Source organism: Semicossyphus pulcher, unplaced genomic scaffold, assembly GCF_022749685.1.
Source record: "Semicossyphus pulcher isolate SPU_LCO1_2020_fin unplaced genomic scaffold, fSemPul1.0.p SCAF_8, whole genome shotgun sequence".
Taxonomy (NCBI): Eukaryota; Metazoa; Chordata; class Actinopteri; order Labriformes; family Labridae; genus Semicossyphus; species Semicossyphus pulcher.
The window spans coordinates 21,693,004-21,720,945 of record NW_027211759.1 but is presented as its reverse complement, the minus strand read 5'-3'; the positions used below and the strand labels follow the sequence as shown (position 1 = coordinate 21,720,945).

Here is a 27,942-nt window from a genome sequence, read left to right as displayed (position 1 = left end):
GGCTCAGATATTTTCACCTGCTGGTTGTTTGGTGCTGAGCAGAAAATATATCGTAGAATTTTTAAGCTTTACCAACAAAAACTTGGGCTGAGGCTGCTGAGGGTTGATGAAAGTGGGGAAAGTGAGTCAATAGAAGAAGGCTATAAAAATGAGAGCTGACTTTTGACTGAGTGACCCCTATTATAAACCCAAAACAATACTGTGTTCGTCGTTACATACATAGCCATAACACTGTGACCACCTGCCTACTATTGTGTAGCTCCTCCTTTTGCCGCCAAAACAGCCATGACCTGCCGAGGCATGGACTCCTCTAGAGCTCTGAAGGTGTGTTGAGGTATCTGGCACCAAGACGTTAGCAGCAGAAGTGGGGCCTCCATGGATCGGACTTGTTTGTCCAGCACATCCCACAGATGCTCGATTGGATTGAGATCTGGGGAATTTGGAGGCCAAGTCAACACCTTGAACTCGTGTTCCTCAAACCATTCCTGAACTATTGATGCAGTGTGGCAGGGCGCACTACCCGCTGAAAGAGACCACTGCCATTAGGGAACACTGTTTCTATGAAGGGGTGTACTTAGTCTGCAACAATGTTTAGGTAGGTGGTACGTGTCAAAGTCACATCCACGTGAATAGCAGTGCTTGAGTGCATCCTGGTGACATGTCCTCCCCAGATAAGAGACCGGTTTTCCTTCCTAGGAGAACTTTTGGTAGGCACTGACCGCTGCAGACGGGGAACACCCCACAAGAGCTGCAGTTTTGGAGATGCTCTGACCCAGCCTTTTAGCGATCGCAATTTAGTTTTTGTCAAAGTCGCTCACATCCCTGCTCTTGCCCATTTTTCCTGCTTCCAACACATTAACATCGAGGACAAAATGTTCACTTGCTACATAACGTATCCCACTCACTGACAGGTGCTATAGTTATTCACTTCACCTGTCAGTGGTCATTGTGTTATGGCTGATCGGTGTGTAATCACAGTGGAAGCCAGTGCTGATCATCTCATGGAGAGATGAGGGGGACACTGCTGAAAAAAATATCTACACATTGCAATCCTGCAAATCTGTTTAGCAAGAAATTCAACTCCTTTCATCTGATGGTCTCGTTCTCTTAATCAGAGCTCGACAAAGACAAAAGAAACACAACTGCCAAAAAGAAGAAACAGAATAAGGAGGACAAACAAAATAGGGCAGAGTGTGAGGAAGGATACATAGAGGGTGTGCACTCGAGGCGTCCTCTCCTTCATCTTATTCACATCATCAACTTCTTAGCAGAGTTAACCAGTCATCCATAAAACCGTTCAGGGTATTATATCAACCAAGGTCATATGGAGCCCCTTCTCTCTCTTTTTCTGCCTCTGCCAGCCCACTACTCATGAAGCAATCCAAGTGCGTTCTCACTTGTAGAAACAATTTAATGAAGCGTACAAAAGTCACGCAGCAAATCAAGATTGTGTGCGGTCGGGGGTTGTGCGCGCGTGTGTGTGTATGTGTGTATGTGTGTGTGCGCATGCCGCGCTGTCACAGAAAAGGCCCCGGTGTGTGATTTAACAGCCGAATACATTTCACACCTTGACAAAAATAGCAGATTTACCGTGACCGGCCCACAACAGCGTAAGCCCAGGGCTCACATAAATCCGCAGAAACCCAGCGCTGCACTCATTTGTTAAAGAGCAGATAGTGTGGATTCACAGCTCCTTTCTTCTGTGTTCTGTGCCGCGCTGTGATTGCACGGTCAAAGGTGGGCTGTTCCCCGGGGAGTGTATTTGTTTAGCTGCGCTTGTTACAAAGAAACAAGAGGGAGTAAATATCAGATCGTACACAACGCTGGAAGTTACCTTTTGGCTACGAAATAAGAGAGGGAAGCCTTGTTCTCTCTGTGTTGGCCTCTTTTTTCCATCCTGTGAGGGAATTAGGAAGAATCGCAGCTGGAAGGCGGAACATAAACATTATTCGAGACAGGAAGTGACACGTTGGGAGTACACTGTTGCGCTCCCAAGGCGGTGGAAACATCTATTTGTGTGAACGCACAGCAGGCCAATGAATGAGGAGATTGTTAGGATGAGTAGGCAAGTAACTAAACCTGCACTCTGACTGAACCTTTCCATTACCGCGCTCTGCCTCATGTTTCTCTTCAATTAGCTTCAAATAAACCCTCCTCAAAGTGATGAGTGTTTTTTAAAAGGATTACACAGGATGTAAGAAGACTTAGCGCGCTGTTGTGTCATTAGGTTTGCTTAAATGTCGTCTGGATCTTTGACGGCGAAACGGCGGACCTTTCCACCGGCCCTAATGGAAAACGTCTCCTGCTAACTCCTGTGACAGAATGAAGGAGAGTGTCGGCCGTTAAACGGTGTGATTGAGAGGAAGAGGGAGTGAGAGAAAGACGAGAAGAAAGGCACGCCTTAATTAGTAATGGCAACTTTATGGAGAGGCCAGAGGTGTGGGATTTAATGCACGGCTTTAATGACCCAGTTTTATCACTCCTGGCTGGCCGAACCTCAAACTGCCCTGCCAATTAATACACACACCGGTGTGTGCACACGAACCCCGCAGACTCCTGGGTGTATTCACAAAGGCAGAACCGTACCCAAATGAGCACCCAGGCCCCCTCAACATCTGCCTCACGCCTCCCCTCCTCCATATAAATCAGTAGTGGTCCCTGCGACCTGGAGCCAACTGTTAAAGTATACGGCGTGTGTCGTTTTACTTTGGCAATAAGTCAGCTTTCTCTCTGTTTCTTTACCACTTCAACGCCTTTTAGGGCTGGCTGTAGTTCAGCCGCTCTCAGACATATGGATTTTTTTTTACCTCTGTGCTCTCCTTTAGCTTTTCAAGTACTTTTTTTCCCAACTTTTCGCAACTTCATATTTGGCTCATTTACTTTGCTCTTTATCATCTCAAAGCACACATTTGCACACGTTCTCCTCCCATAAAAAACGTAAACATTTTAAGACCCCAGATTAATATGACTTTGGTTTTGTGTTTGGTGCTCTGCAGCACTTGTAGGCTGTACTGTGTCCATTTGTTTTTCCTCATTGCTCACATCATCATATGGCTTTATAAGTTATTCACATTTTAATCTCCCCTTGTCCTTTTGCCCTTTAATTCCAAACAGTTAAGAGTGATGGGCTTTTCTCCAACCCTCCCCCTACACCCTCTCCTGTGCTGTCCCAAACCTCTGAGTGTGGAGTGGGTTGTTAAACCCTCCACCAGCGAGTCTGCACCCATGCTGACTTACCGACCAGGTGCAACACCGTGTTATGATGGTCATGAGATGAGAGACGTACAATAAAGTTCTGTGTTATTACCCGTACAAACTGATATATTTACAGGAACGGTTGTAAAAAGTTCTTTAACATCAGATCCTCATGATGTGGGGTTAGTTTCATGACTCTGCCTCTCTGGTATTTCCGTAGCTTTCTGTGTGACACAAAACCATAATTACACAAATTTCCTGTCTCTCTGAGGAGAGTTCGTCTCAAAGCTCTGCGCCATATTTAATCCCTTCACCGCAACGAAGGGTGCTCCGATAAGCTGTGAGTGTCAAATGGAGTTCACTCTGCAAAGAAGTGTAAGTGGGCAAGGTCCAGTTTGTGAAATGTCCTAACTCTATGGAAAAACCAGGAATAATAGCTCTTAAATGGCATGGGGTCCTTTAATTCCATGTTGTTTGTCCTCCCATCCTCCAGAGGGCACTATCAACGCCGATCAATGTGACTGTAATGATTGCAGGTTGATCATCCAGGCGCTCCATCTTTACGAGGATGATGAGAAGTGCAAGAAATGGGTGGCATGGTGGTGCAATGGTTAGTGCTGTCGCCTCACAGCAACAAGGTTCCTGGTTCGAATCCCACTGCAGCTCCTTCAGTCTGGAGTCTGAAGATGCTTGGGTTCTCTCCGGGTACTCCGGCCTCCTCCCACAGTCCAAAGACGTGCTTGTTAGGTTCATTGGTGACTCTTGAATTGCCTGTATGTAAAATTGTGAAAGGGCTTCTGTCTCTATGTGTCAGTTCTTGGATAATGTGGATGGATGTTATCCTTATTCATAAAACCACTTGGAAAACTCCTACACATTTTGGACCGACAGTAATGTACAGCTGTCTGTCTTTAATGCAGATTGAAGTCCCACACTTGAGAAACCATTTTAAACATTTATAATCCCGTCACACGCTCACTGTGTCCTTATCACTTTTACTTTCCTTATTCTGTTTTACCAACTTTCTTTCTAGGCCACTAAATCTTGCAGTGACACAGCATGCTATCTGTGGGTTAGTGTAATATTTGAAAAGTGTGACTTGAGTAGTTAATGCAGTTTTAACAGCCTTGAGCATGAAGCAGTTTTTCACTAGGTTGTACTTCTGCTGAAAAAGAGACTGCAGTTTTCATGTTCATTGTGCTTTTTGTGTCATTTTTAATTCAATCAAACTTGAGTTTATTATTTTGCCTGCAGGTTTTCTTTAATCTGCAAAGAGCTTTTTACATGATCAGTCAGGTCTGTGTTTTCCCTGTTTTATCTCTTCTCCAGCATGCATCACACTGACTGAGGCATCTGCGTCTTTGTCTTTGGTTTCATTCATGTGGTTGCAGAGGAAACATTCGGGATTTCACCAGGTTTGCTAAGACATCCTGTCATGTACGTTTGACTTGATTTGAATCCAGACAGAGTGTAAGTGTGACTAACTAGTTTCCCCTCAGAGCGCGCGGGGCATCGATGTAGACACACAGACTAAGACGGGCCAGTAATTGCCATGGATATTGGGCTCATTTGTCTTTTTGAAACGTCTGGTCTGAGACACTTTGGCTAATGTTTAATTCAACATAGAAAATCAAACAGCACGTCTCGGTATCCACCTCCTCATCCCTCTTTGAATATTGTTCCTTCGTCCTCGGGCGAGACATGATACGACGGGAAAAACAAACCGCCGTTTTCATGTCGGTGCGACAGCGAATGCAGAGTGGCATTTATCCTGCAGCACACGAGTGTTTACTTTTGTTTAGCTGTCAATGGAAATAAGAGTATAATCAGTCAGGAGCTTTATGTCCCTGTTTTCTTGCTGTAGTTTTTGGTTTGCTTTTTCTGATTTCAATGTCGACTTTCATTGAAGCTCCTACAACAGTATCAGCATCAAAACACCGGCAGTCTTTTCTGTGGTCTGTTGGGAGGCGTCTGCTCAGAGGCTGTCAGGAGTTCCTCCTTGATGCACCTGTCAGAGGGCAGAACCGTAGCTCCATGCTACAGACTTTCCATTACTGCCAGTGTTAAAATTCACACTCTCCTACCAAAGCTGTCATAACTTCTCTTGCATCCCATCAGTGAAGGGAACTCTTCTTGTCAAGCCCTGTCATCTCACACGGTATCTTTATTATTGAGATAGAAATGTATTAATGTTTAAAATCAGGTCTAAAACACAAAAGCATGATCTGATTGGCCACAAGTCGTCCAGGTTTGCAACAGACACATTGTCCTGTAAAAACTCTTGCAGCAGCAGTATTTCAGCTCAGATTTACGGCACGTCACACATGCACCTCGGCAGACCGATGACCTTCCCCTGCTGAGGCGAGGTTTGTGTCTTGTGGTGCTGTTTTGTGAGCAGTGCCAAGTCGGTTCAACCACACACGCTGTGGATGGTTGAAGTTCGCCGGTGCTTTGACAGCGGAACAGAAGTTTTAGCAGCCCTATGTTCATGTAGAGTGGCAGTAGAGGCAAACATTTGCAAAAGCTGATTTTGCACGTGTGACCATGCACTTACGATGCAATGTTTTAAAGGCATTTAACACACATATCAGATAACCAAGGCTGCACAATTGTGGGAAAAAACGACAATGCGATACCTGCCTTTTTAAATACGAATTAGAAAAAAGCAGGAAATTATACCAGTTTAATGTTGTGTGTTTTCATGTAGGCTACATATAAACAATTGACAATCATACTTTTATTATTTGGGACTTTTTAGGTGGGCACTTCCAGTGACTCAGACACCTGCATGAAAAAGTAGACAGAGTAGCCTACAGGTGGAGTCTTGTGGGCTGTAGTTACTTATACTCATGTTTTCTATCGTTTCTAACAGTGTTAAAATGTATGTTTAATCAACATGACTAGCCCGGTAACAGCAACTTTTTGAAACAGATGCTCGCCGTATCCTACGTCCTGTCGGCGCACACAACCTCATGGTGTGTACCCACTGTACGCAAACTAACACGACTGAAAATTAATTGTTTTTTGCAAGCGGCTGCTCAAAGCATGCTGGGATACTTAGTGACGCACACCAGGTTGGAGGCGTCTTTTTCCCTCACTAAAAAAAGTGTCACTGTTCAGTAAAACAACTTTGGGAGGCTGTATGGATTGAAAAGACACGCCATTAAGTGACTGCAGAGGCTGTGCGGACACAAGTTTTTTAATTGGTTGCATGCATCGGGTGACGGCAGCAGCGTGTGGGCTTGTTGACACACAGACTCTGCATGCACAGCAGTTCACTCTGTGCTCTGGTGAAGAGCTGCACTCATGTGATATCAGACTGACTTTTCCTGTAGATAAGTCATGGACAACAAGAACCTGGTGAGTTTTTGTTTTGCACCGAGCGACAATAAAGTAGCAGCTTGACGTGTGTCTGCTTCAGTATCTCACGTCCTGCAATGCGACTAATGCACATGCGCACATCATTATTGATGGTGATGGTGATGGTTAAAACGATAAATCATTCACCTAAATCACCTAATCACCTAAAATAAATGAAGTACCAGGTATTCAGTAAGTACCAGGAGTCTTCATTGATGTCTGTCAGCCTTGCAGTATGACAATATATAATTGCTAATTAGTGTTTGATGGATTTTGTTGCTGTTGGACAAAACAAAGCTAGCTGTTCCTCCCTGTTTTTAAGACTCCATGCTAAGCTAAGCTAACAAGCTGCTGGAGGTAGCTTTATATTTACCCTACAGACATGATAGTGGTAGTGATTAGTAGAATATATTCATCACATGTCTGTTACTCTCACTGAATTGTTGCTACATACATAATGTGGCTGTATAAAACTCTTCTATAAATGAGGAGGTAGAATGTCACATAGCATTAAAGGTAGCCAAACCAGGAGACCGAGAGACAAGCGCTCAGAGGTTATTAATAGGTGCTCTCATTAGCTTGTTAGCTGTCACTTTGCCTTTTTCACACCACAACTACAGGACATAATATTTGGCGTGTGAGCAACTTGTCATGCTCAATGAAGTCACCGTTTCTGCGGCACAACAGTTGTCTGGCAACAGACACACTAAGCCAGGTCAGTGAAAGCATGTGTGCTGGTTTCCACCTTCAGTTAGACTCTAAACAAGTGACAGACTGAATCATGGCTGATGGAAAGTTTATGAGGCTTATTAACTGTTCGGGGAATACAGAGAAGAGTGTCAATTTCCCCTTTCTATTTGGGTCATTACATTTTCTTGTATCTTGAGGGTGAGATAGTTGTATCATTATTTCGTGGATCATATTTGAATTCTCTAACTTTTACGTGCAGAGATATCAGTCATGCAGTCAGTCATCATTCAAATCATACGTAGGTTATGTCTGCACCTATCGTTATAAATCACATTATCTTTAAAGTATAAGGCAGTTTTACTGTTATCTGTTTTTCTAATGTCAATAAAACCAAAGAAAATACTCCTCTACTTCTCTGTCTCTGCTGCTCAGCACTAACCCCGTTCAGTCTGACTGAAAATGTAGCTTCTGAAAGTTTTGTCATAAATCTGCAAAGTTTTATATGAAAGATATTCCTAAAATAAACAGTGACTTTAGGTTTTAGCAAAAGTTGTTGAGGACTATTTTCAGCTGTGGATGACACACATTCGGTAGGTTAGTTGGTATTTACAGCTGTAGAATTGTGTTGTAAAAATTAGCTATAGCGGCATCAGGGCCGGTGTCCACTAACATTTTTTATACCTGGCAGTGCCCACGATCTCGATTTCAGAGCACTTCTCACCTGCGCTTACTGTTGCTAGGTTACGAAAGTTGTCTGCCGGCACTTCCGCTTCCCTCGGACTGTGAAGTCTGTCTTAAATTGCTCTGTATGCTTAATATTTGCTTTTATTCAAGGAATTTTTACAAAGAAAACATAAAAACGATGGAATGGAATCGTGTGCTGGCATTAGCAGCAGCTCTACACCTGGAAATTGTAACCTCGAAACAACAAAAGCATTAGCTTCTCCTCCGCCATTGTTGTTGACAAAGTTGATATCGTAAATCCTGCCCCTTCTTGATTTTGATTGGTCAGTGAGGGAGAAGTGACATTGACTAGTGCAGCAGTGTTCCAAATGTTAAAGTATTTTCAAATGAGAGCGCTGTGAGCACAGCAGTAAACAACAGCGACACCACTGAGGACGCCGAGTGCTGAAAACGATGAACTGCATTGGTTTTGTTAGCACCGTTAGTGGACACAGGCCCTCATTTATGGTATGAAGACACATGTCATCCATGCATGATGTGTAGCTCTTAAATGGGGTTTTAATAGTTTTGGGGAACAATGGAGGACTATAACACACTTTGGCTACACAGGTTATACTTGTTAGTACATTAAATGTCCAGTGACTGGTGATCAGTCCAGGGTGTACCCCGCCTCTCACCCAGTGACAGATGGGATGGGCTGTAGCCCCCCATGACCCTGAACAGGATGAGCAATATAGATAATGGGTGGATGGATATATTTATATATTGTTAAAATAAAGGTTATGTCCTCAGAAAATCAGTGTAAGTGTAAAATGCTTCCTTTCTTGCTCATCCAAACCACCTTGTGTAAATAGAAGTGAAATAAATAGACAACAACAGTGTAGTCCCAGTTTCGCGCTGTTTTCCCTCAGGCAGGTGTCGTCAGGCTTGTTAACATCTCTCTTGTTCTGCTGCTCTGCCACTGAAATCTCAGACCCAACGTCTGGTACACTTTTGTAAGACACAGAGCCATAGAGGGGGAAAATGACTGCTTAGCATATGGCGGATGTCCTCTTCTGAAAAAATGGACGTGGATGACAACTGGACAACCTTTGTCCATTTAAAGCTTTCTGATTCAAGGGAACATCTTTCCCTTAAAGTTTCACTTCACTGCAAGTTTTCTGATTAATTAGGAGAGGAGGTGTTGTAAGGTTTTGAGCGGTGAAAGGAACGACAGCTAACAGTAAGAAAGTTGAAATGACACGTACACAAAATATATTATTCTCTGGGAAATTCACTAATGGAAGTGTTAACCCCGTGTTAGTCTCACAGGACCTCAAATCGGAATTGATTTTTATGTAAACCTGTAAAGGTCAGAGAGTTTCATTATGTCGCTGCCTCTTATATGTCACACTAACAAAACAACTTCATATCCATAGTGCCTGAGGCTTCACAGCAGCAGATTGAATTAGAGGAAACAAACACAGCAGCAGTCAGTTCTCTCAGAAGCAATAAACTCCTAATCATCGAGGGCCACAAAATCACCGGTGCCTGATGGAACCTGAAGCCAAACGCTTGTATGCGTGGGTAAACCTGAGTTGGAGCAGCACTCAATGTTGGCCTGCTGAATGAAAACAATATCAAACCCATGTCACTGGGTGGTCCAGGCATGATGGAACAACACTGCTGGCTGCCCATTTTGGCTCTGCGTCTGGTCCTTTTTATTATTTCCCCTTGGATATTGATTTTCTTTCCTCTCTGTTGATCTTATGAGGCCGGCGAGCAGGCCTCTGCATCTTCCTGCTGCTCGCTGTCAACACTGTTTCACAGAGGATGCACCCTTACACATGGAGTACACGCCGCATATATGCTGTGTGTAGAACTACATACTATAGGGGGCACATGCAGTTGTTTTTTCTCAAGTGTTTATCTGTTGAGGTCGATGTGACAGCAAATGTGTTGGACAAAGGTGCACCAGCAGCTCACCTGGTTAAGCGCATACCATAAAGGCTAAGTCCTAATCGCAGCAGCCCCGGTTTGATTCTGATCCTTTGATGCATGTCTCATCCCTCTCCCCTGTGACTCTGCCACCCACCACTCTAACAAAAGCACAACACACAAAAGTAGTTTTAAAAAAAGAAAATGGATCTTGTACCTGCACACACGTCGTAAGAGTTTAAAGCAGTGTGAGCTGCCTGACCTGCAGAGCTCAAACCGGACCCTGACTGGGAGCATTTTCAACTCAAACTGAAACAGTTTTTGAAGAGGGCTCAGTCATGTAGTCATGCTTGATTTTGTGCATCCTGTTTAATTGTAGGATCAGGCATTGCAAATTAGCCAAGGCTATAAATGCTGTAGTATGCGGTTTACTTGCTTCACACTTGTGCCTATACAAATAAACATAAAAAACATTGCAAACAATCTCGTAGACTGTGAAAGAAGTGGACCTTTGGTTTTAAAAGTGAAGCCACTGTGGGCGCTGGTTTAGCTCAGTGGGTAGAGCAGGCGCCCCAAATACAGAGGCTATAGTCCTCGCAGCAGCGGCCGCAGGTTTGACTCCAGCCCTCAGCCCCTTGCTGCATGTCATCCCCCACTCTCGTCTCAAAAATTAATCTTATTCAATACAGAAATCTATTCATTTTGGAAAATCAAGGTCCCATTTAGAGATAAATAGACAATAAATTAGGGTATGCTTTGCATTAGGGCGTGGCTACCTGTGATTGACATGTCTCTACCACTGCGACCTGACAACCAGGATGGAGGCATAGTAAAGCAAAAACAGTAGTCCACAAGCCAAAGAGTGGCGCCCCAGTTTTTGTGCCTAATAGTCAACTTTTATTGACAGAAAATAATCTGTATCTTTAACCTGCAAAACTGAGCCATTATTGATATGGAAGGAGTTGGAATTATAGTGTTTAGGCCTTTTGGTAGATGCTATTTTGGCAGGTCACTGTGGAAAAAGCACAGGTGTGGAAAAAGCACAGGTGTGAAACCTAGCGTTCACAGCAGCCTGCAGACTAAGCTGAGAAGCCTGGGGATTACCCCAACATACTTTTACCTACAGATTTGAAACTTCACCCACGTTTACTGTGGGCATCCAACATTGTAACATTGTATATATGTCTTCAAATGTGAAACAGCATGATACCCCCTCTTTAACGTTGTTAGAAACACTGCTTCTTCTCACTATGACAAGTCTGAAGCTTGCGTCTGGGGTCCTTATATGCTACTGTCAATCAGCCAGTGTTTCTGTCTCTACCATCACTTCCATTACAATTAGGGCTTCTTTTGTGAGCCTACATTTAGTTTCAACAACAAGTGAGGCCATTTAAACCTAATTCATACATCACTCACATCACTGTTGTGTGAATACTACTTTATTTAACATTTATGACAAAGGAGTTTTTGTTTTTGTTTTTTAGTTGACTGAAACTAAATTCAGTGAAAGTCATCAACAACAACACTTTTTCGTCCCTCCTGGAGTTAGGCTGCGGCAGCCCACTGACTTGACCTTGAGGACGATCACCCTAAAATAACGACACAATGCCGAAGCGTTCGGCGGCCCGCTGAGCTGCTACCTGCTGCTGCTCAGCATGAAGTCGCACTGTGTCCTTGTTTGTTGTTCTTCTTGCTTGGATGTTTGCTCCTGTGTTAATGTCTCAGCGTGGATCTGAAGGTGAAAGATACAACATACATATTATATTAAACAAACACTGGATTGTTGCAAAAACCAGCTGCATGAAAATGAGCATTGCAACACAATCTGAAGGAGCGAATGTGTGTGTCTGCTGTGCATACATATGTGGAGGCATTTGCATGAGCCTGAGGAGGGTGTTTATATTTGTATTCTCATCCCGAGGGTTGCAAAATGACCTGTCTCCTGTGATTATATCCTGGGTAACCAGAAGTGACGTGGTAATTGTGAAATCTATTTAAAAGAATTGTAGCTCCTCTCTCTCTCTCTCTCCCCGTTCTTCTCTCTGTTCTCTGGTCATTACTAGATCTTCCTTTCTACACCTACTCGTCACCGTCTCGTTCCTACGCCTCTGTTCTTGCTCTATTTTCTTCTTTCTGCTCTTGTTTCTCCCTCCCTCTCTTACCCCTCACGGCGTCACATCTCTTGTTCTCTCTTCCTGCGCCACACTTCTTTTTCTTCTGTTCCCTCTTTTCTCTCTCTCTTCTCGAGTGTATTTATACAAAGCCCCGGCATCAGATCGATCCTGTGATGTGGCTGAGATCAATAACGCAGACAGTGTCGCAGTTTAGCCTGCAAACAGTGATGGACGATTTCTGCCCACCTTGTACCTTCCACATGTTGGCATTGAGTTTTGTCCTCTCACTCATACCTGTTTGTCTCTCTCTCTCTCTCTCTCTCTTTCTGCTTTCACACACAGTGGCGCCCGTTCCTGCCCGGTCTGAAATATGAAGTGATAGACTCAGCCTACATCTCCCTGTACACAGGTAAGAACGCCTCCAACCTGCTGCTTTCTGCCCTCTTATCTTGGAGATAAAAGGAGTTGCAATATTTCTATGAAGTCAAATAAAGGTCAAAAAGATTGAAATGATGTTCACAAATTTCACACTCATTTTTCTAATCAGTAACGTTAACGGTACAAGACAGCGGTGGTTTTGTGGACTTTGTGGTTTAACTAAGAAAAAAACAAACAATTAGCCCCTACAGAAACGTTAGCTTCAGTATTCTTACCTTTGAATGAATTTCGGGATGACTCGCCTGCAAATGTCGCTTCAGGTTTGTTATGTTTTTACTGGTGGTACTCGCTCCGGACCGCTAACAGACGTCCTATTTTCCTTGACATCAAATGTGAAATGTGTCCAAATGTCTGCTCCTCTTTTTCTCCCAGGTATTTACAGTATTTTGAGACATGAGAAAAGTTTGCACAACGGCACGGTTAGTTAGCACGAGCGGTGTTCCCGGGGGTCGCTCAAACTAACGCATGGAACCGCCCTACCACACAAAGAGACTCAATCTGATTGGATATCGTCACTGGCACACATTTTCACAAATTAGATTTTGATTCGATTTATTTACATGCACACAAAACATGAAATGCAACTGCGGAGTGTGAAATTATTTGTGAACATTATTTTACAAGCTCAAAACCATTTTGACCGTTTTTTGACTCCATATATTTCTCACTCTTGTCTATTTCCAGCCTTTGCATTCAGCTGAACGTTTGCCATATAGAAAAGAGGAAACTGATGCTATAAATAACAACTTCATTAGTCTGGTCTGGTATGGATCTGTAGTGTAATGCCAAAGAATCAGCTCTTGCTCCTAAGACAAACTCTTGTTTTCTAGGTCTCGCTGAAGCCTTATGATCGACATTTTCCCTCATGTCATATATATTTTTTCTCCTAAGGCAGCTGCTCCTTTTAAGAGGATGGCCCATCTTCTCTATGTCGAGCAAAAGAGAAGAGTCTAAATAGTGTCTCCTGTTTTCTCTATACGTGTCATTCATGGCAGAGATTATAGCAGCAGCTCTTCAGTAGATGTCTAACCTCTTTAGCTTCTAGAATAGCAGCGTGTCGCAGGGATTCAGCATTGCTAACGAGGGAGAAATACTAACTCTATAGAAAATGTCATTTCGGGCAAAGCTGTGGGTTTCTGTGGGGAATGTATGCCATCATGTTTATGACCCGCCGTTAAAGGGGAAGAAGGAGGCCTTGTGCAGTTTATGAGGTCACCTGCTGGATTCAAGCATTACCATCTCCTCATCTCCGCCTACACCCACCCATCCCTGCTCCTCCCTTTATGTCATGCTCTCAGCTAATCGTCTTCACAGAGTGTTAGCCAAATGCTAACAGATGGGTGGTACAGAAATGAGCTTTTTCCAGCACTTTTTATCCGTACAAATGTTTTCAGCTTATAGCCAGTATCTGGAAAGCAATAATAAATTGTGCAAACTGTTGCAAACTGAGTACATTAGTTCTAATATCCATGTAAGCACTTTATTGTTAATTACTTAAATTAATTATTGAATGTTTACAGAATGAGGTATCTCATGTGAATGCTTTTCTCAACATCCATCTTCATGGACCTAAAACTGGTTTATTGAATTTTTACAAATGAAATGATCATTTTTCATGGTACCATGGGCACAGGAAGTACGGTGCTGCAGCAAGTAACTCAGACTGTGCAATAGTTTATTTTTATCTGTTCAATATCAATAGCATCTAAATAGTTTAGGATACTTCCTGCAGAGCTATGTGACATTTATATGTTTCAGAGAGTTTAGTGTTTTTAACTGAAGATAAGAAGAGACGTCAGGACGCTGATCCTGTCAGACAGAGCAGCAGTGAGTTCAATTACTGCAGCTTTACATGGACACTGTATAACAGGATGTGTGGCTGTGAATTACACAGTAAAGGAGAGTTACTAAACGTTACTTTCAAATGCCGACGTTTGGTAGTTCATTTAATATCTTAAAACAGTCGATTCCGCGGAGAGAGAGGGAGAGGGAGAAAGAGAGGTGTCATGAGCGAAAAAGAGGGAGTGTGCGATTATGCACAGGAGTGGAGATCATCTTGCCCTAATATCACTCTTTATGAGGGAAGTGTGGGAAGTGTGTAACTTCCCTGAAGACTTCTGTCTTCCAGTGACAGAATGGCACAGTCTCATAGTCTCAAAGTCCCAGCGTGGTCTGCATATCACTGATCTCCTGTATGAATATCTTCACTGCACTGCACCGTACTATTATATGTTACTGGAACAGGCCATATCTGTGTAAACTCGTTTTTTGTGTGAGTGCTTTAATACATGTTCAAGTTTGGTGTGTTGCAGGGTAAAAAACGCTTGAAAATGCTGTTGATTTGCATATAAATAATCTTTGATGTTTCAATTGACGCAAAACCAAAACAAATTGCACAGAATATGTGTTATGTCATCATATAGACTGACTTTCTCTCAGCATCTCCAGCTATTACTGACTTCCTGGGTTCTTCACATTTTAACCTGAAGAGCAGTTTAATACAGCCTTCAGACTTCATACTTGACATGTGTCACTCTCCACAATCACATGACAAACACTTCCTCCCATTCGGGCGTTCTATTTAAGCTGCAGGATTTCTGCTCTCTCCGGCTGCTCAGTCATTGCCACCGCTGTCCTGCACCAGTACCCCAGAATCCACCTGCAGGATCCGGCTGGGTGGGAGGGTGGTTAAGATATTATCTTATCACTCCTCACATTTCTGCATGTAAAATAAATGAGAAATGAGTGATGAGGTCGGTGCCTAGACTCCAAACACAAGCTATGTTCTGCTACTGCAACAAGCATTTCAAACTGAACTTGACTGATCTGGTGTTATGAGGCTTCAGTGAAAATACACCCAAAAAAAGTGCAACTCAGATGGTAGCTTTTAATGAATTTACACCTTCACACACACCTACACTCTGACATTTACTACACAGACCAGGAAATCCCAAATAACCACATGGATGATGTTTCAATAGCCTATCTGTGCCATACAGAAAACATGCTGTTTTCCTTTGGTTAATACAACCCAGCCACAACCGTGCAACAGGACAGGGAGTAATCCGAAGAAAGAGAAGGACACTTCCATTGTTATCTTTGTTTGCTCTTGTTTTGAGGAATTAATACCTCTATGCGAGCTTGTGCACCGCAGCAACCAGGTGTGTGTCAACAGATGTCTGATTGTTAAAAGAAAGGAAGTCTAAGGCTTTCCCTGTAAACAAAGACACATACGAGTGTGCACAGTTCTCCCTCTGGAGGATAGCACTGATGCTGACCACCCTCTTAATTATGAAGCATTTCTCCCATCAGGCCTTGCTCCTGGCATGCCATTAATCACACATGCTCTCTCCTCCTCCCCTGCTATCGATTGGTATAATTATGACTCAGCTCTGTTTTTGTTTTCGTCCAACTTTTTGCTTCTGCTCTCCTCCTCATCCTCTTCTTCTTTTGTTTATTTCCTATCTGCCACCTCTTCTTGTCTCTTTCCTCTCCGTTCCTTACCTTTTCATGGTCTGTACGTGTTTGTAATAACGAATGAAGCGTGCCATATTTTCCTTCAAGCAGCTCACATCTAATCCGTACCTCATCTCTGCTCCACTTTATGTCTCCCTGTCTCTGTATTTTTCAGACGAGTCCAATCTCAAGATGAACAGCGTCGACCACATCCCCCAGACCTTGGCCAGTCACATCCGTCTCCCGGAGGAGTCTCAGCCTCAGGGTCTGGAGAGAGGCGGTGGCAGCATCACGCAGCACGGAGCGGATATGCTGAAGCCGGACCCCAGGGACACCTTCTACAGCAGTAAATCTGCCACTCATCATTTCATGCTGCCCCCTATTTCTATCCTCATCCTCCTTTTCGGGCCTGTCATTTTCTCTGAGTGACTGATTGACGGTCTGGCTCACAGTCTCTCTCGGTTGTCACTTTAGCTGTATTCAGGCTGTCATTTCAGCTTGGCGGCTGTGTTCCATTTTTTGTGTGTTTTCCTTTGCACAGATCATCTCCCAGCTTTCTGACTTTGTTGAAAGCAGATTTCCATAGACATATTTGCTCATACCCTGCCCTAAATATTTACCTCCCTTTCTCTCTGTCTTCTCTCCTCAGTTCCTATGATCGACCCCTCCCGACTGGAAAACGTTCTTCCCTCCTGTCTCTACTCTCCGACCTATGTAGTCAAAGATTTCCCAATCGCCAGATACCAGGGCCTGCAGTTTGTAAGTCACATTTCTGTCACCTTCCTTCTGGCACCCTGATGATGATGATGTTTTTGTGTGGAGGAGAGTGAGTTCTTACTTAAATTAGACTTGGGGTCATCAGAAGTGCATCCAATTATGGCAGTGGGCTTTAAACCCACTTTAAAGTACCCCTGTGCAGAGTCAGCGAATATTTAAACTGGACTGAGAACACAGGAGCAGAGAAGCTGAATCCATGCTAATTTGGGCATCTAGCCCTTTTGTATGAAGACTCATAGAGGAAGCAGGAGGCAGGTAACGTTGAGCTCTGCTTCCCCCTTTAGGACAGCATGAGTTACTGCAGCAGCTGGAAAGCACACACAGAAAACCCAATTTAAATCTAATTGGAATCAATGCACGGGAAAAACTGCAGCATTTTATAGAGAAATTAGCTCATTCTAAGTGGTGATTTAAAGACTCCCTCCTGTGTAAATCAAGTGTTTAACTTTGTAAACATCTCCATGTGGTGTTTTTCATGTGCTACAAGGCACATCAGGGACACCATAAGCAGTGATCTCCATGGCTGCTTCAAACTGCAGTGTACCAAGGACAGGCTGAACAACACGTTTTCAGATTGGCAGGTTTCAGACATCACAAACCTAAGGAGCCAATTCGCATTAAAGGGCCAGTTTGCAGATTTTCAACCTCAGTCCTATCATGCTATTATGGGGAGCTAATCCTTTAACGGACGTGGTGACGCTGTGCATATCATTATGTGCAACCTTTGGCAAGCACTTCTGCGATGCGTGAGCCAGCTGTAACCGTCATCGCTATTTTTGCAAACTCACTACTGACTACTAACGTTAACGTTACTACTACTAATTACTAAACTTCAAGCTAGCTAAGTTTCAACAAGTTGCCAGTAAACGATGGCAGAGACGTGTTTTGTTTTCGTGAGGGGCCAGTTGGAAATTTGCATAATGGGCTGGGACTATGCAGACTCTAATAACTCTAAAGATTTCTAATGAGGGAGAAGGAGGAGATGCCTTGGGAGGATTTTTTTTTTGCAGAAAAAAAAATCAGACACAATTTATTATTTAAAGCAGATCATTTTATATGTCCTTAAAGATTGCTACCACATGCAAATGAACACCTTCATTAGTGTTTTCTGGGCTTATGACATTTCGACTCTTCTTCAGGTCTATCTTTCCTTCGTTTACCCCAACGACTACACACGTCTGACCCACATGGAGCGAGAGAACAAGTGTTTCTACAGAGAGTCCCCTATCTACCTGAAGAAGTGAGGACCTTACCGGTTTTTATCTCTTCAAGACTTTTCTGAACATTTGTCTCTGTCCTGTGTTTATAAGCGAGTACACTGATTATGCAGAGAAACAGTTCCAGTGTGTGAATTTAATGGCAGTGATTTATGTGACCTCTTACAGAGAGATTAAGTCTATTATGCTGCGAGGGACATTTAAACTTCAACCCTCCTATTAATGCATGTAGTTGTGTGTGTGTCCATGTGTGTGTTTAATGTGTGTGTTGCCTCTCGTTGTTTCTGCCAGCTTCGGTTTTTACAAATATATGAAGATGGATGAAGAAGAAGATGATAGATCGTTCTTCTTCCCCAACCCAGATGGTAACTATTGAACACACACTCGTGCATGCATGTTAAGTCAAACAAATGGGTCCACTCATTCAACTTGTGTCTCCAGATTTCCTAGAGGAAGAGGAGGTGGTAGACATGGAGGACGAGGCAGAGATCGTTGGCACGCAGCCGCCCAAGAAGCCCTCTCATCCCAGCCAAACCAGCCACACCTCCGACCCCGCCCACCAGCACTCAAAGTCTGCTCCCACACCAGCTGGCAGAGAAGGGGAAGAAGAGGAGGAGGACCCCAATGAAGAGGAGGAAGGAGCTGTTAACAGTATCATACACCGCAGAGAAAGGAGACACTTCCCTCACAGAGATGGTAGAGATCTGGACGGAGACTGGGGGAGAGATCATACAAGAGGAAACATACACCAGGACACCAGGCAGGGACTCGAAGAGGAGACCGAACCCAGGGCGCTTCGGCCTGACAAGGACAGCGTGGTCGGGGGTCGCTCCCTGTCTTGGATCCGCACTGCTCCCGCCGAGATGAGTCCTGGCAGGAAAGGAGGAGAAACAGACGGCAGAGGAGGAAAAGAGAAGGGGGCTGAGACACCGCCGAAACTGACTAAATCTTCCCTCCTTTTCCCCCAGAAGTCCTCCCTCTCCGCCCTCGCCAGCCGAGCCAAGCAGATCCTCAGCAACTCCGCCCACAGCAACAACCTTCAGATCAGCAACAACAAACTCCCGGGGAACAAGAAGGAGAAGAAGGAGGAGAACAAGATCTACATCACCAGGCCTCGACCCGCCAAGGAGCGCGAGAGGGACAGAGAGAGGGAGAGGGAGCAGCGTCGAGAGAGGAGGGAGGAGAGGGCATCTCGGCATCCTAGAGAGGTGTTCCCAGGAGTCTTTCTGTACCAAACCGGGAAGACCACAAGGCTGGTTAACCTGGGTGCAAAAGGACATGCAGGGGGAGGTAAAAGTCTCGTTAGTGCCCCTCAGCTCTGGCCAAATCCCCCAACAAAAGAAGGTAAGACCTCTCCTCACAATGGAACACAGAATGAGAGTGTGCAGAAGTCTGCCAGCAGGGCAAAACACTCAGAGAAAACCAGGAGGAAAGGGGAGCAGCGGGATTTAAAGACTACTGATCTACCCAAGAAAGGAGACCCGCAAACCCCCCTGTCTCATCACCCAGATCCCCTGCTGAGGTTAAACACCACAGAAAACACGCTCCAAGGTCAAACACGCGTCACCTCTTACCTCAGGACCTCAGAAATCACAGAGTCCCAGCAGCAGCCAGACCTGGACCCCAACCCGGCAGACCTGGAGCAGGACACAAACCGCTCTAATACCGACCCTGATCCCGAGCCAGAGCCGGAGGAGGGCGAGATGTCGGAATACAGCTACGAGGAGGTGGAGGCTCGGCCGGGCTGGGCAGAGGAGAGCATCAACTGGCAGAGGACGTTCTCCGTTAACCCGATGGACTTCGAGCTGCTGCGCTCTGACTGGAACGACCTGCGCTGCAACGTGTCCGGAAACCTCCAGCTGGCAGAGAGCGAGGTAGTGGACGTGCTGGCGCAGTACATGGAGAAGCTAAACGAAAGGAACGGCGGGTAAGGCTAATCAGGAGGGGAGTGAGAATAATGTGAGGCTGAGAGAGGGCTTATGTTTCCCTGCAACCTTGTAAATTCAAATTATGGTTTCCTATGCTAACCATTATGTAAAGCAAGAAGTAATTTCCCCGAGAACACACTGGTCATGCCCCGCTGCTTTGACTTCATGTTAGCAGTCCTGCTATCTGCTGATTACTGTTTTCTGCAGCAGTGCTTACAAACCCTTGATGTTTTTTTGGTGTGAAGCAGCAAAGCCATTAACTTCTCTCCATTTGCATTGACACATGACACCACGCTGACTTCACAGCACCACAGATAATGAGTGGCCACGTTTTTTAAGGGCCTGCCCACAGACAAACAATAATTAATGCAGAGTGATAAAAGACATTTTGGACCCTCTTATTTTTAAGTGTTTTCTTACGCTTTTTGTTCTCTCCGCAGGATCTACACCCTGCTACGCATCATCAACGTCGAGAAGCGGCGCGACTCGGCGAGAGGGAACCGTTACCTGGTGGAGCTGGAGCTAATGGAGAGAGGCCGCAGCGTGGTGCGACTGTCCGAATATATTTACATGCTGCTCCACCGCAGCAGGCAGGGAGAGGAGAGCTTCGAGAACACTGACTCTGCCCCGGCCTCTGCTCCGGCTTCGGCCCCCTCTGCTGCCACGCCCGGCCTCACAACGCCACCCCCTCCTCCCGCGTCCAAGTCCCCCTCGCGGCCCGGAGCAACCACGTGGAGCACCGCTTATGCTAAGCCTCTGCTGTGCCAGCCGGTCATGCTGCAGTGGAGGAGAGATGTGATGGTGCACTTTGTGGTGCCAGGTCAGTCAAAAGGGGAGCATTGGGTAGCTTTAAAAACGGAATAATAGAGTTTTCAAGCTTTCTTATGCCTCCTCCTGGCACAAACAAGAATGATGTCATTAGATTTTGGTGGTCAAAGGTCAAAGGTCAAGGTCACTGTGTGTAGAACTTGTGAACATGATGTCTCAGGAATGCCTTGAAGGATATTTCTTAAAATTTGGCACAAACGTCTACTGGGACTCAAGGATGAACGGAGTAGATTTTGGTGCTCAAAGGTCAAAGGTCACTGTGACTTCACAAAACACATTTCTGGCCATTACTCAAGAATTCATACGCTAATTATGACAAAATTTCACACACATTTCTAATAGGTTTAAAATGATGAAGTGATGACATTTTATACCCAAAAGATAAAAGGTATATCACTGTGACGGCATAATGCTTCATATTGTCACTCCAGTCCAGTTCTTATTAATTTAGACCCCAAGGTACTTGTATGAGTCCACCCATTTTACTTCCTTTCACTGGATGACAACCAGGACAGGGGGCCTCCTGTTCCTCTGGTAATCTACAACAAGCTCTTTCATCTTGCTAATATTGAGGGCAAGAGAGGGCAGCATATTTCTCACTGGAAACTTCTCACTGGAATCATACATGTCGCTATAGTATTAACTTCCATTTCGCCAAAACATACACGCAATACCTTTAGTTTAGTAACTCCAACATCTACAGTCTACACAGACAGGAATGTAACTTCAACTTGACCAATTGATGGAGGCATACAACCACAAGGCAGTAATTCTAGTTTTCCATATATCCAGAGAGGAAATCATCCCAAGCGCATGCACCATGAAGGGAAAGATCGGATGATTATTTTGGGGATTTTTTTCCCTAACTTTGCATGAACGTTTCCTTTTGTTCCATCTCTCCTTCAGTGAAAAACCAGGCCCGCTGGGTTCAGCAGTTTATCTCTGACATGGAGAACCTTCATCGCCAGACAAAGGACGACAACTTCAGCATCATCATCGTCGACTTTGAGAGTGAAGACATGGACGTAGAGCAGGCACTTCGAGACAGCAGCGTGCCAAGGTGTGTGTGATGTGACTTTAAACATACTTTGAAAAATTCCAAAATGTTTTAAAGACCTCCAAGTGATGTTTGCTTATGTTTGTTTTGACAGATATGAATATCTTAGGAGAGAGGGGAACTTTGAGCGCTCAGCGGGACTGCAGATTGGAGTGGACACTATCGAGGTTAGAGAAACAAACAATATGTGAGCTGGCAGGGGAGAAAAAAAGGCCACTCACTGAAGGTCAGCCGCTCACACTGACCACATGACCTTTCCTGGCTGACGGACAGGCAGAAAGAACACTCATGCATAATGAATACATCACTGCTAGGCCCGGTCTGTCACGGGCCGCAGATCTCGCCCTTATCTCCCAGCCTCCTCCTGCTTCCCTTCGTCCTCTCCCGCAGAGCCCAGCTGTGGGCGACAGGGGAATCGCTTAGACAGTTAGCTGCATTGCCGCTGTCATGTGTACGCCATAGCTGTCACATCTATTCCCTCTTGCAGGTTATTTGTGTGCATGCGCCCTTACGCCACTCTTTGGCTGTCGCTTTGTCACACACACATGCACACTCACCACCCACAGGGGGCGTGCAGCAGCTGGAAATTTGGACAGACGTTGATCCCTCAGTTGAGTGTCAGCGCTGTCACGGTGGGATGACGGGGCTGTCACTCATGTCTGGATGACCTGCAGGCTCTGGAAGTGAAGAGAATCCTGTGATGTAGAGCCCAGTCTTTGCTTCCTTTAATCCTAAAATCCCATATTAGGCGTATGCGAACATCTACTCGCAGCCAGCTTATTTGCAGACTGGTGCACAGACATTCCTTTTTCACAATCATGGGAAAGATTGAGCGATTATTTGTGTATGACCGATGGTTTGTTTGTGTTTCCCCTTGCAGGATAGTCACAGCATTGTGTTCCTGTGTGATCTGCACATCCACTTCCCTCTCAACATCTTGGAAAGCATCCGGAAACACTGCGTGGAGGGCCGACTCGCCTTCGCTCCCATCGTCATGAGGCTCGGCTGCGGCAGCTCGCCGCTGGAGCCTGATGGTAACACGCACGCACACACAACAAACACACACACGAGCAGGCAAACAAGTGTGCACTCCCGCTGGAATAATCGCTCATGTATTAACATAGTTTTCAAGTTTTCAGTCTGGCTCGTCACTCAAACTCACTCCCCGCTTACAGACAGCACAATGAATTTGTAATGCAGGTTTTCAGTTTACATGCATAATAGGCTCATTTACATCAGAAGCACTTCCCAGGCATCAGACTTTCATTTATTATAATCACTGTTGATGCAACAACAAGCAACGGGTCCAGTGGTTCCTTTTAACTTCCCTTTTGTTCTCTCCGCAGGTTACTGGGAGGTGAACGGCTTCGGCCTGTTTGGGATATATAAGTCTGATTTTGATAAGATTGGAGGGATGAACACGGAGGAATTCAAAGACCGCTGGGGAGGAGAGGACTGGGAGCTGCTCGACAGGTAACCCGGCAACGAAACAACTCAATACTAATTGTGATGTGTTGAGACTTTACCAGAGAGATGCTGACTCACCTTAGAGAAACTTTAGCTGAACACTATATGCTTTTGTATGGAAGCCCTTAGCGGACATTCATCCATACATTTTATTTACTCTGGTTTCTCGTGATAACGAGTCGTTTTCTCAAGATCTCAACTCATTCATCATGAGGTAACACAGCTGCACCACTGTGACATCAGATGATCATAGCTCGTATCCCCAGAGTTGTAAAGGCACAAAACAAATATAGAAACAGGCTTAACTTACATCATTAGTGTGGGCGAATCACAGCCATGATGAGTACAACATCACTCCCTCTGATGTGATGTTGCTTGTCACTATTGTACTTGGTGTGTTTTGTGTGCCCGCTTAACGCAGGTAGGCAGCAACTGCAGGGCAAAAGGAAAAAGAGATGTAGTCTAGGAAATATATACTAACATTTTATCATTTGAACTTCTCTCGATTATGCTGAGCTGGATGCAGATATCTCGGAGAGAGATGATCCAAAACTCATGCAAATAGAACCAAAACTACCAGTGTGTCTAGATACCACCAAGTTGTCAGTTCACTAGGGGGAATTCTTTTTTTACCAGACTATTTCAGAAAGACACGGTTTCCCTTGAACAGTTGTTATGGTTGTTTACCCAACATTTTCTGCTAGATGAAAAGAACTTGCAGAGCTGCCTTTATACAACAAGAAAATTGTTCTCTCACCGCAGGGAGGCTCAGCCGGCCTTCCAAACAATCACTCTTCTATCTCTCCATGTACTGCATTTTTTGTTTTGTTAGAGTCAGTCAGATACAGCTGTTACCTTATTGGTTCGAGCTCTCATTATTTGAAAATTGTCAATTGCAAAGCCAGTGCAGGGCAGTTTCACAGCTGACTAATGTGTGCTGCTTAAACCGTCATCATAGGGGCGCTGGTTTAGCTTAGCTGGTAGAGCAGGCGCCCCGTGTACAGAGGCTACAGTCCGCGACACAGTGATTGCAGGCCGGTCTGCCGATCATTCGGTGCATGTCATCCCCCAGTCTCTCCTCCCCACATTTCCTGTCTCTCTTCAGCTGTACTATGAAATAAAGGCAAAAAAACCATCATCTTAAAAAGAACGCAGTCTAAACCGAGTGTTTCTCCCCCTCCAGGGTACTGCAGAACGGTTTGGAGGTCGAGAGACTACGCTTGAGGAACTTCTTTCACTACTTTCACTCCAAGCGAGGCATGTGGAACGCACAAAACAAAAAGACTCCTAAAGGATAGCCCCCTCTGCTGGTGGAAGGAACACGAACCTTTCTGCAGATCCACTGTGTGTGAGAGAGAGAGAGAGACCTGTGGGAGCTCGCTCACTGCCTGAACTCTGCCTTTTTGTGAAACAGGCTCCGTTCAGGGACGCCTCTGTTTCACCCATCGGCCACTTTTTGTACGAGGAAACTGAGTCCATGTCTGAACTGTACAAGCGGGCCGTTTAAGCAGAGAGACCTGAGTCATCACTTTGCCTCACTGACTGAACTACTGTTCAGAGAGAAGAGAGTTATTTTTGTCCTCCTTCTCTCTGTCCGTTTCTGGTGCAATGTTTTCAGACAGACTGGAAAGCAGCTGTTTCTTTTCGTGTGTGTGTGTGTGTGTGTGAGTGTATGCGTGGGTATGTAAATATATATATAAGTGTACGTGGGTGTGTTGCCGCTTGTGTGTGCTGACGGTGACAGGAAGCACCTTTTTTTCTAACAAGGAGATGTGAAGACAACCTAAGATCTTTTTTTCTAACACGCTCTCACACGGGAGCCTTATAGAATGTGTGTCAACATGTTATTCAGATAGACGCAGACTTGGTGACGTAGCTCGAGTAGAGGAAATCTGTATTTGGTAAAGAGTATTTGTTAATACATCAACTACTACCTGTTGGATATCATTAACCAGTGTGATGAGGTGCTGAAGCTCTCCTGATGCCTGATGTAATTGATTCAGAAACACCCTTTTCCAAACAAATAAGTCATGTTTTTTATCTTTTTCTGCCTTCTCTCCTCTCTCTCCTCTTTTATCTTCTACTCATGTCTGCTTCTACCTTTTTCAATGTCCTTTAAACGATATATATAGCCCTGCTGCTTTTATTATATCAATTTTCATACAAGGCCGATTTTAATGCTACCTATCGGTTATGACTTCTTTGATTTTGTTTGTGTAACTGGAGCAGTTCTGCTGTTGGTTATTTATAAAGGGTTTTTATTTGTCCTGACTGTAACGGGTGCACTAACATTTGGGGGGCTATTCTCGGTTCTAAAACACTGAATTTGCCAACTGTTTACACATGTAACTGAACTGACGGTATCCTCCATTCCCTCCAGATCTCTAACCTCATTGTAAACTGGAATATGAAACCGTTTGACGCTGTCACATTATTGTTTGAAGCATTCTTTGAGCTAAGTATTGCGTTTAAAGTGTTGGATTTGAGGGAGTAACACTCTCATATTAAGGTACCATCCAGACAGGGAATGAAAAGCTATTGAAATCGTTGACACTCCTCTCCAACCGAAGGGAGACCCGTCCGTGTGTCGGACACAATGTGGCAAGGCATGGCTGTTTCACAAATGTGTGCCTTTATCAGGGTTTGGCTGCAGGCAGTTTTTAAACTACTCTAATAACAGAAGAGGGCAGGTCCGGGCATAAATACACAGATATTTATCAGCAGGCTGTAATGTCACTGTAAATTCAGATACACTGTAAAAGAAGGAGATGTGGTTCTCTTCAATGGCTTACAGACATGTCAGTGTGTTTGTTGTGTTACTTTAGAAGCAGGAAGGAGTGGTCTTCTCCAGGCCATTCGCCCCTCAGAGTGATAGACAGAGATGGTACCAATGACTACTGAGTGAAACCAGGAGGTGTGATGGAGACTCAATGGCAGCTGCAGTCCAACAGGACCCCGCCTCCGCCCATTAGTCTGGCTGGAGGCCGGGCTCCTAATGCCTCTGTTTATGCAACATGGTACTTATATTGATGGGGAATGGCTGGAGGGCTCAAGCCTGGACATATACAGTATATATAGATGAGAGTTAATGATCTGTTATTGACTACTTGATTGTCAAGTTGCCCTCCAAGACCCTTTCTTTGCCTCTACAGGAAAAAGGTCTATACTGTACGTCATTTAACACTGACACGGGATTATTTAAAGAAGAGAAGAAACACAGTTAATATAAGGCTATATATATAAGAGACATACAAGTGAAAAATAGTAATATACATTCCAAGGTAATTTCTGTGAAATTGTTTTGTAGAGAAAAGGTTTTAAGAATGTATTGTACTTTTATTTTGATTTGTTGGGTTTTTGCAAATAAAATTTTATGCTTACGTCCAGATACTTTTTGGGGATTTGTTTGATCTTTCAAAATTTGCTCTGTTCATTTTTGTCCCTCTCTCTAAAGCATTTAATAAACGAGGAATATAAAGAAAGTTTAAAATACAAGCTATTCCCTATCTGACCACATGGTGGTGCTCCGCCCATATATAGCCAGTACCTGTGGAGGGGAACTGGTTGAATGGCTTCAAACATATTAGATCAAGTAGAGAAATTCATATGTTGAGCAGGGGTGTGTTGATTCAACTTTGGTATGATTGAGAAGAAGAGAAAAATCCCCCTCTTTCACATGCAAATATGAGCAAACACCCACACAGGTCCACTTCCTTCATGCAAATCATTTAACTGTTTTTCACTACATATGAGTATGTGGCTCATACTGATCATGTGACATGATACCACTTTTTATTGTATCCAACTCACTTTGTTTGTTAAAGATCCTAAAAATACAAAAGGATTTTTAAAATGATGAAATGTTTAAAAACTCTCAGCAACCCTCACCCTGTTTTCACTGGCTGACATCACCATCCAGATACCCACTCTGAGATAAACTGAATATCAAATCATCGTGTTTTTTGACCAATGCAGAGAGGAAAGCAAACATTGTGAAACAAAAATGTTTAACACCAACTGAGCTGGCATCTTTTTGGGAACACATCTAATCATTTGCAGAGTTTCAGGGTTTCATGTTGCTCCCTCCTGTGTGTTACTTTGCTCTGGGAGGTGTGTGCTGGCTTGATTTCTTCCCTGAGATTGCACGCACACCGAGAGACCATGAGGTAAGACAAGTCCACATCACAGCTACATGAGGTCTGTATGAAGCAAGTGGTAACCTCCTGTGATCTCTCTGTGTGTTTTCCGATCTCATTTCAAGAAGCTTTGAGTAATAGTGCAAAACTGTGGAGGTTAAGTGGACTTAAAGGTCGACCCCCTACGCAGTTCCCCTGACATAGTGATTCATAGACCATGATGTGTGTGTGTTTGGGAGTCAGTTTTTCCACTTTAAGCACATACATAGTATAGCATGTCCTGCAACATCTAAGTCTGTATATGTGCATAAAGAAAACATTCATTACAGCCACATGTGTTGCAGGGTACGTGCTCTGCCCTAAACCCATTATGTAATAGTGTAGGACCGCAATTTGGACACACCCTACCTGTCTACGTGAGTGCAGAGTGATGAGACGCAGGTAGTCACAGGCCTCTTGAACATGTTTGCTTTATTTCCCCTCAAGCATGTTACAGCACCTAACGAGAAACAACAAACACGGCTAGACGTTGATGTGAAACTGACGTTTTTAAGAGGATTTGGTCAAACTCTGTTTTGATAGTAAGAGGGGGCCAATTTGTTGGTGTTTCCTCCGCTGAACTGGGACTGAATGAGCCCAAAGAAGTGGACTGGGTACAAACCATTCAAGCCAGTGCAC

The 27,942-nt window shown here is 44.4% G+C and overlaps 1 protein-coding gene across 1 annotated transcript in view; it reads left to right on the top strand.

The window, feature by feature from the left end:
• Positions 1 to 26,518, top strand: part of b4galnt4a (beta-1,4-N-acetyl-galactosaminyl transferase 4a) — a 183,086-nt gene extending 156,568 nt beyond the window's left edge. Inside the window, exons 9-20 of the mRNA XM_069686815.1 lie at positions 12,303 to 12,369; positions 16,030 to 16,200; positions 16,504 to 16,613; positions 17,771 to 17,871; positions 18,140 to 18,213; positions 18,290 to 19,775; positions 20,217 to 20,596; positions 21,511 to 21,664; positions 21,756 to 21,828; positions 22,542 to 22,695; positions 23,008 to 23,134; positions 24,312 to 26,518. Coding sequence (XP_069542916.1) covers positions 12,303 to 12,369; positions 16,030 to 16,200; positions 16,504 to 16,613; positions 17,771 to 17,871; positions 18,140 to 18,213; positions 18,290 to 19,775; positions 20,217 to 20,596; positions 21,511 to 21,664; positions 21,756 to 21,828; positions 22,542 to 22,695; positions 23,008 to 23,134; positions 24,312 to 24,426 — 3,012 coding nt within the window. The 3' untranslated portion in view covers positions 24,427 to 26,518. The remainder of the gene's footprint in view (positions 1 to 12,302; positions 12,370 to 16,029; positions 16,201 to 16,503; positions 16,614 to 17,770; positions 17,872 to 18,139; positions 18,214 to 18,289; positions 19,776 to 20,216; positions 20,597 to 21,510; positions 21,665 to 21,755; positions 21,829 to 22,541; positions 22,696 to 23,007; positions 23,135 to 24,311) is intronic.
• The last annotated feature ends 1,424 nt before the right edge of the window (positions 26,519 to 27,942 follow it).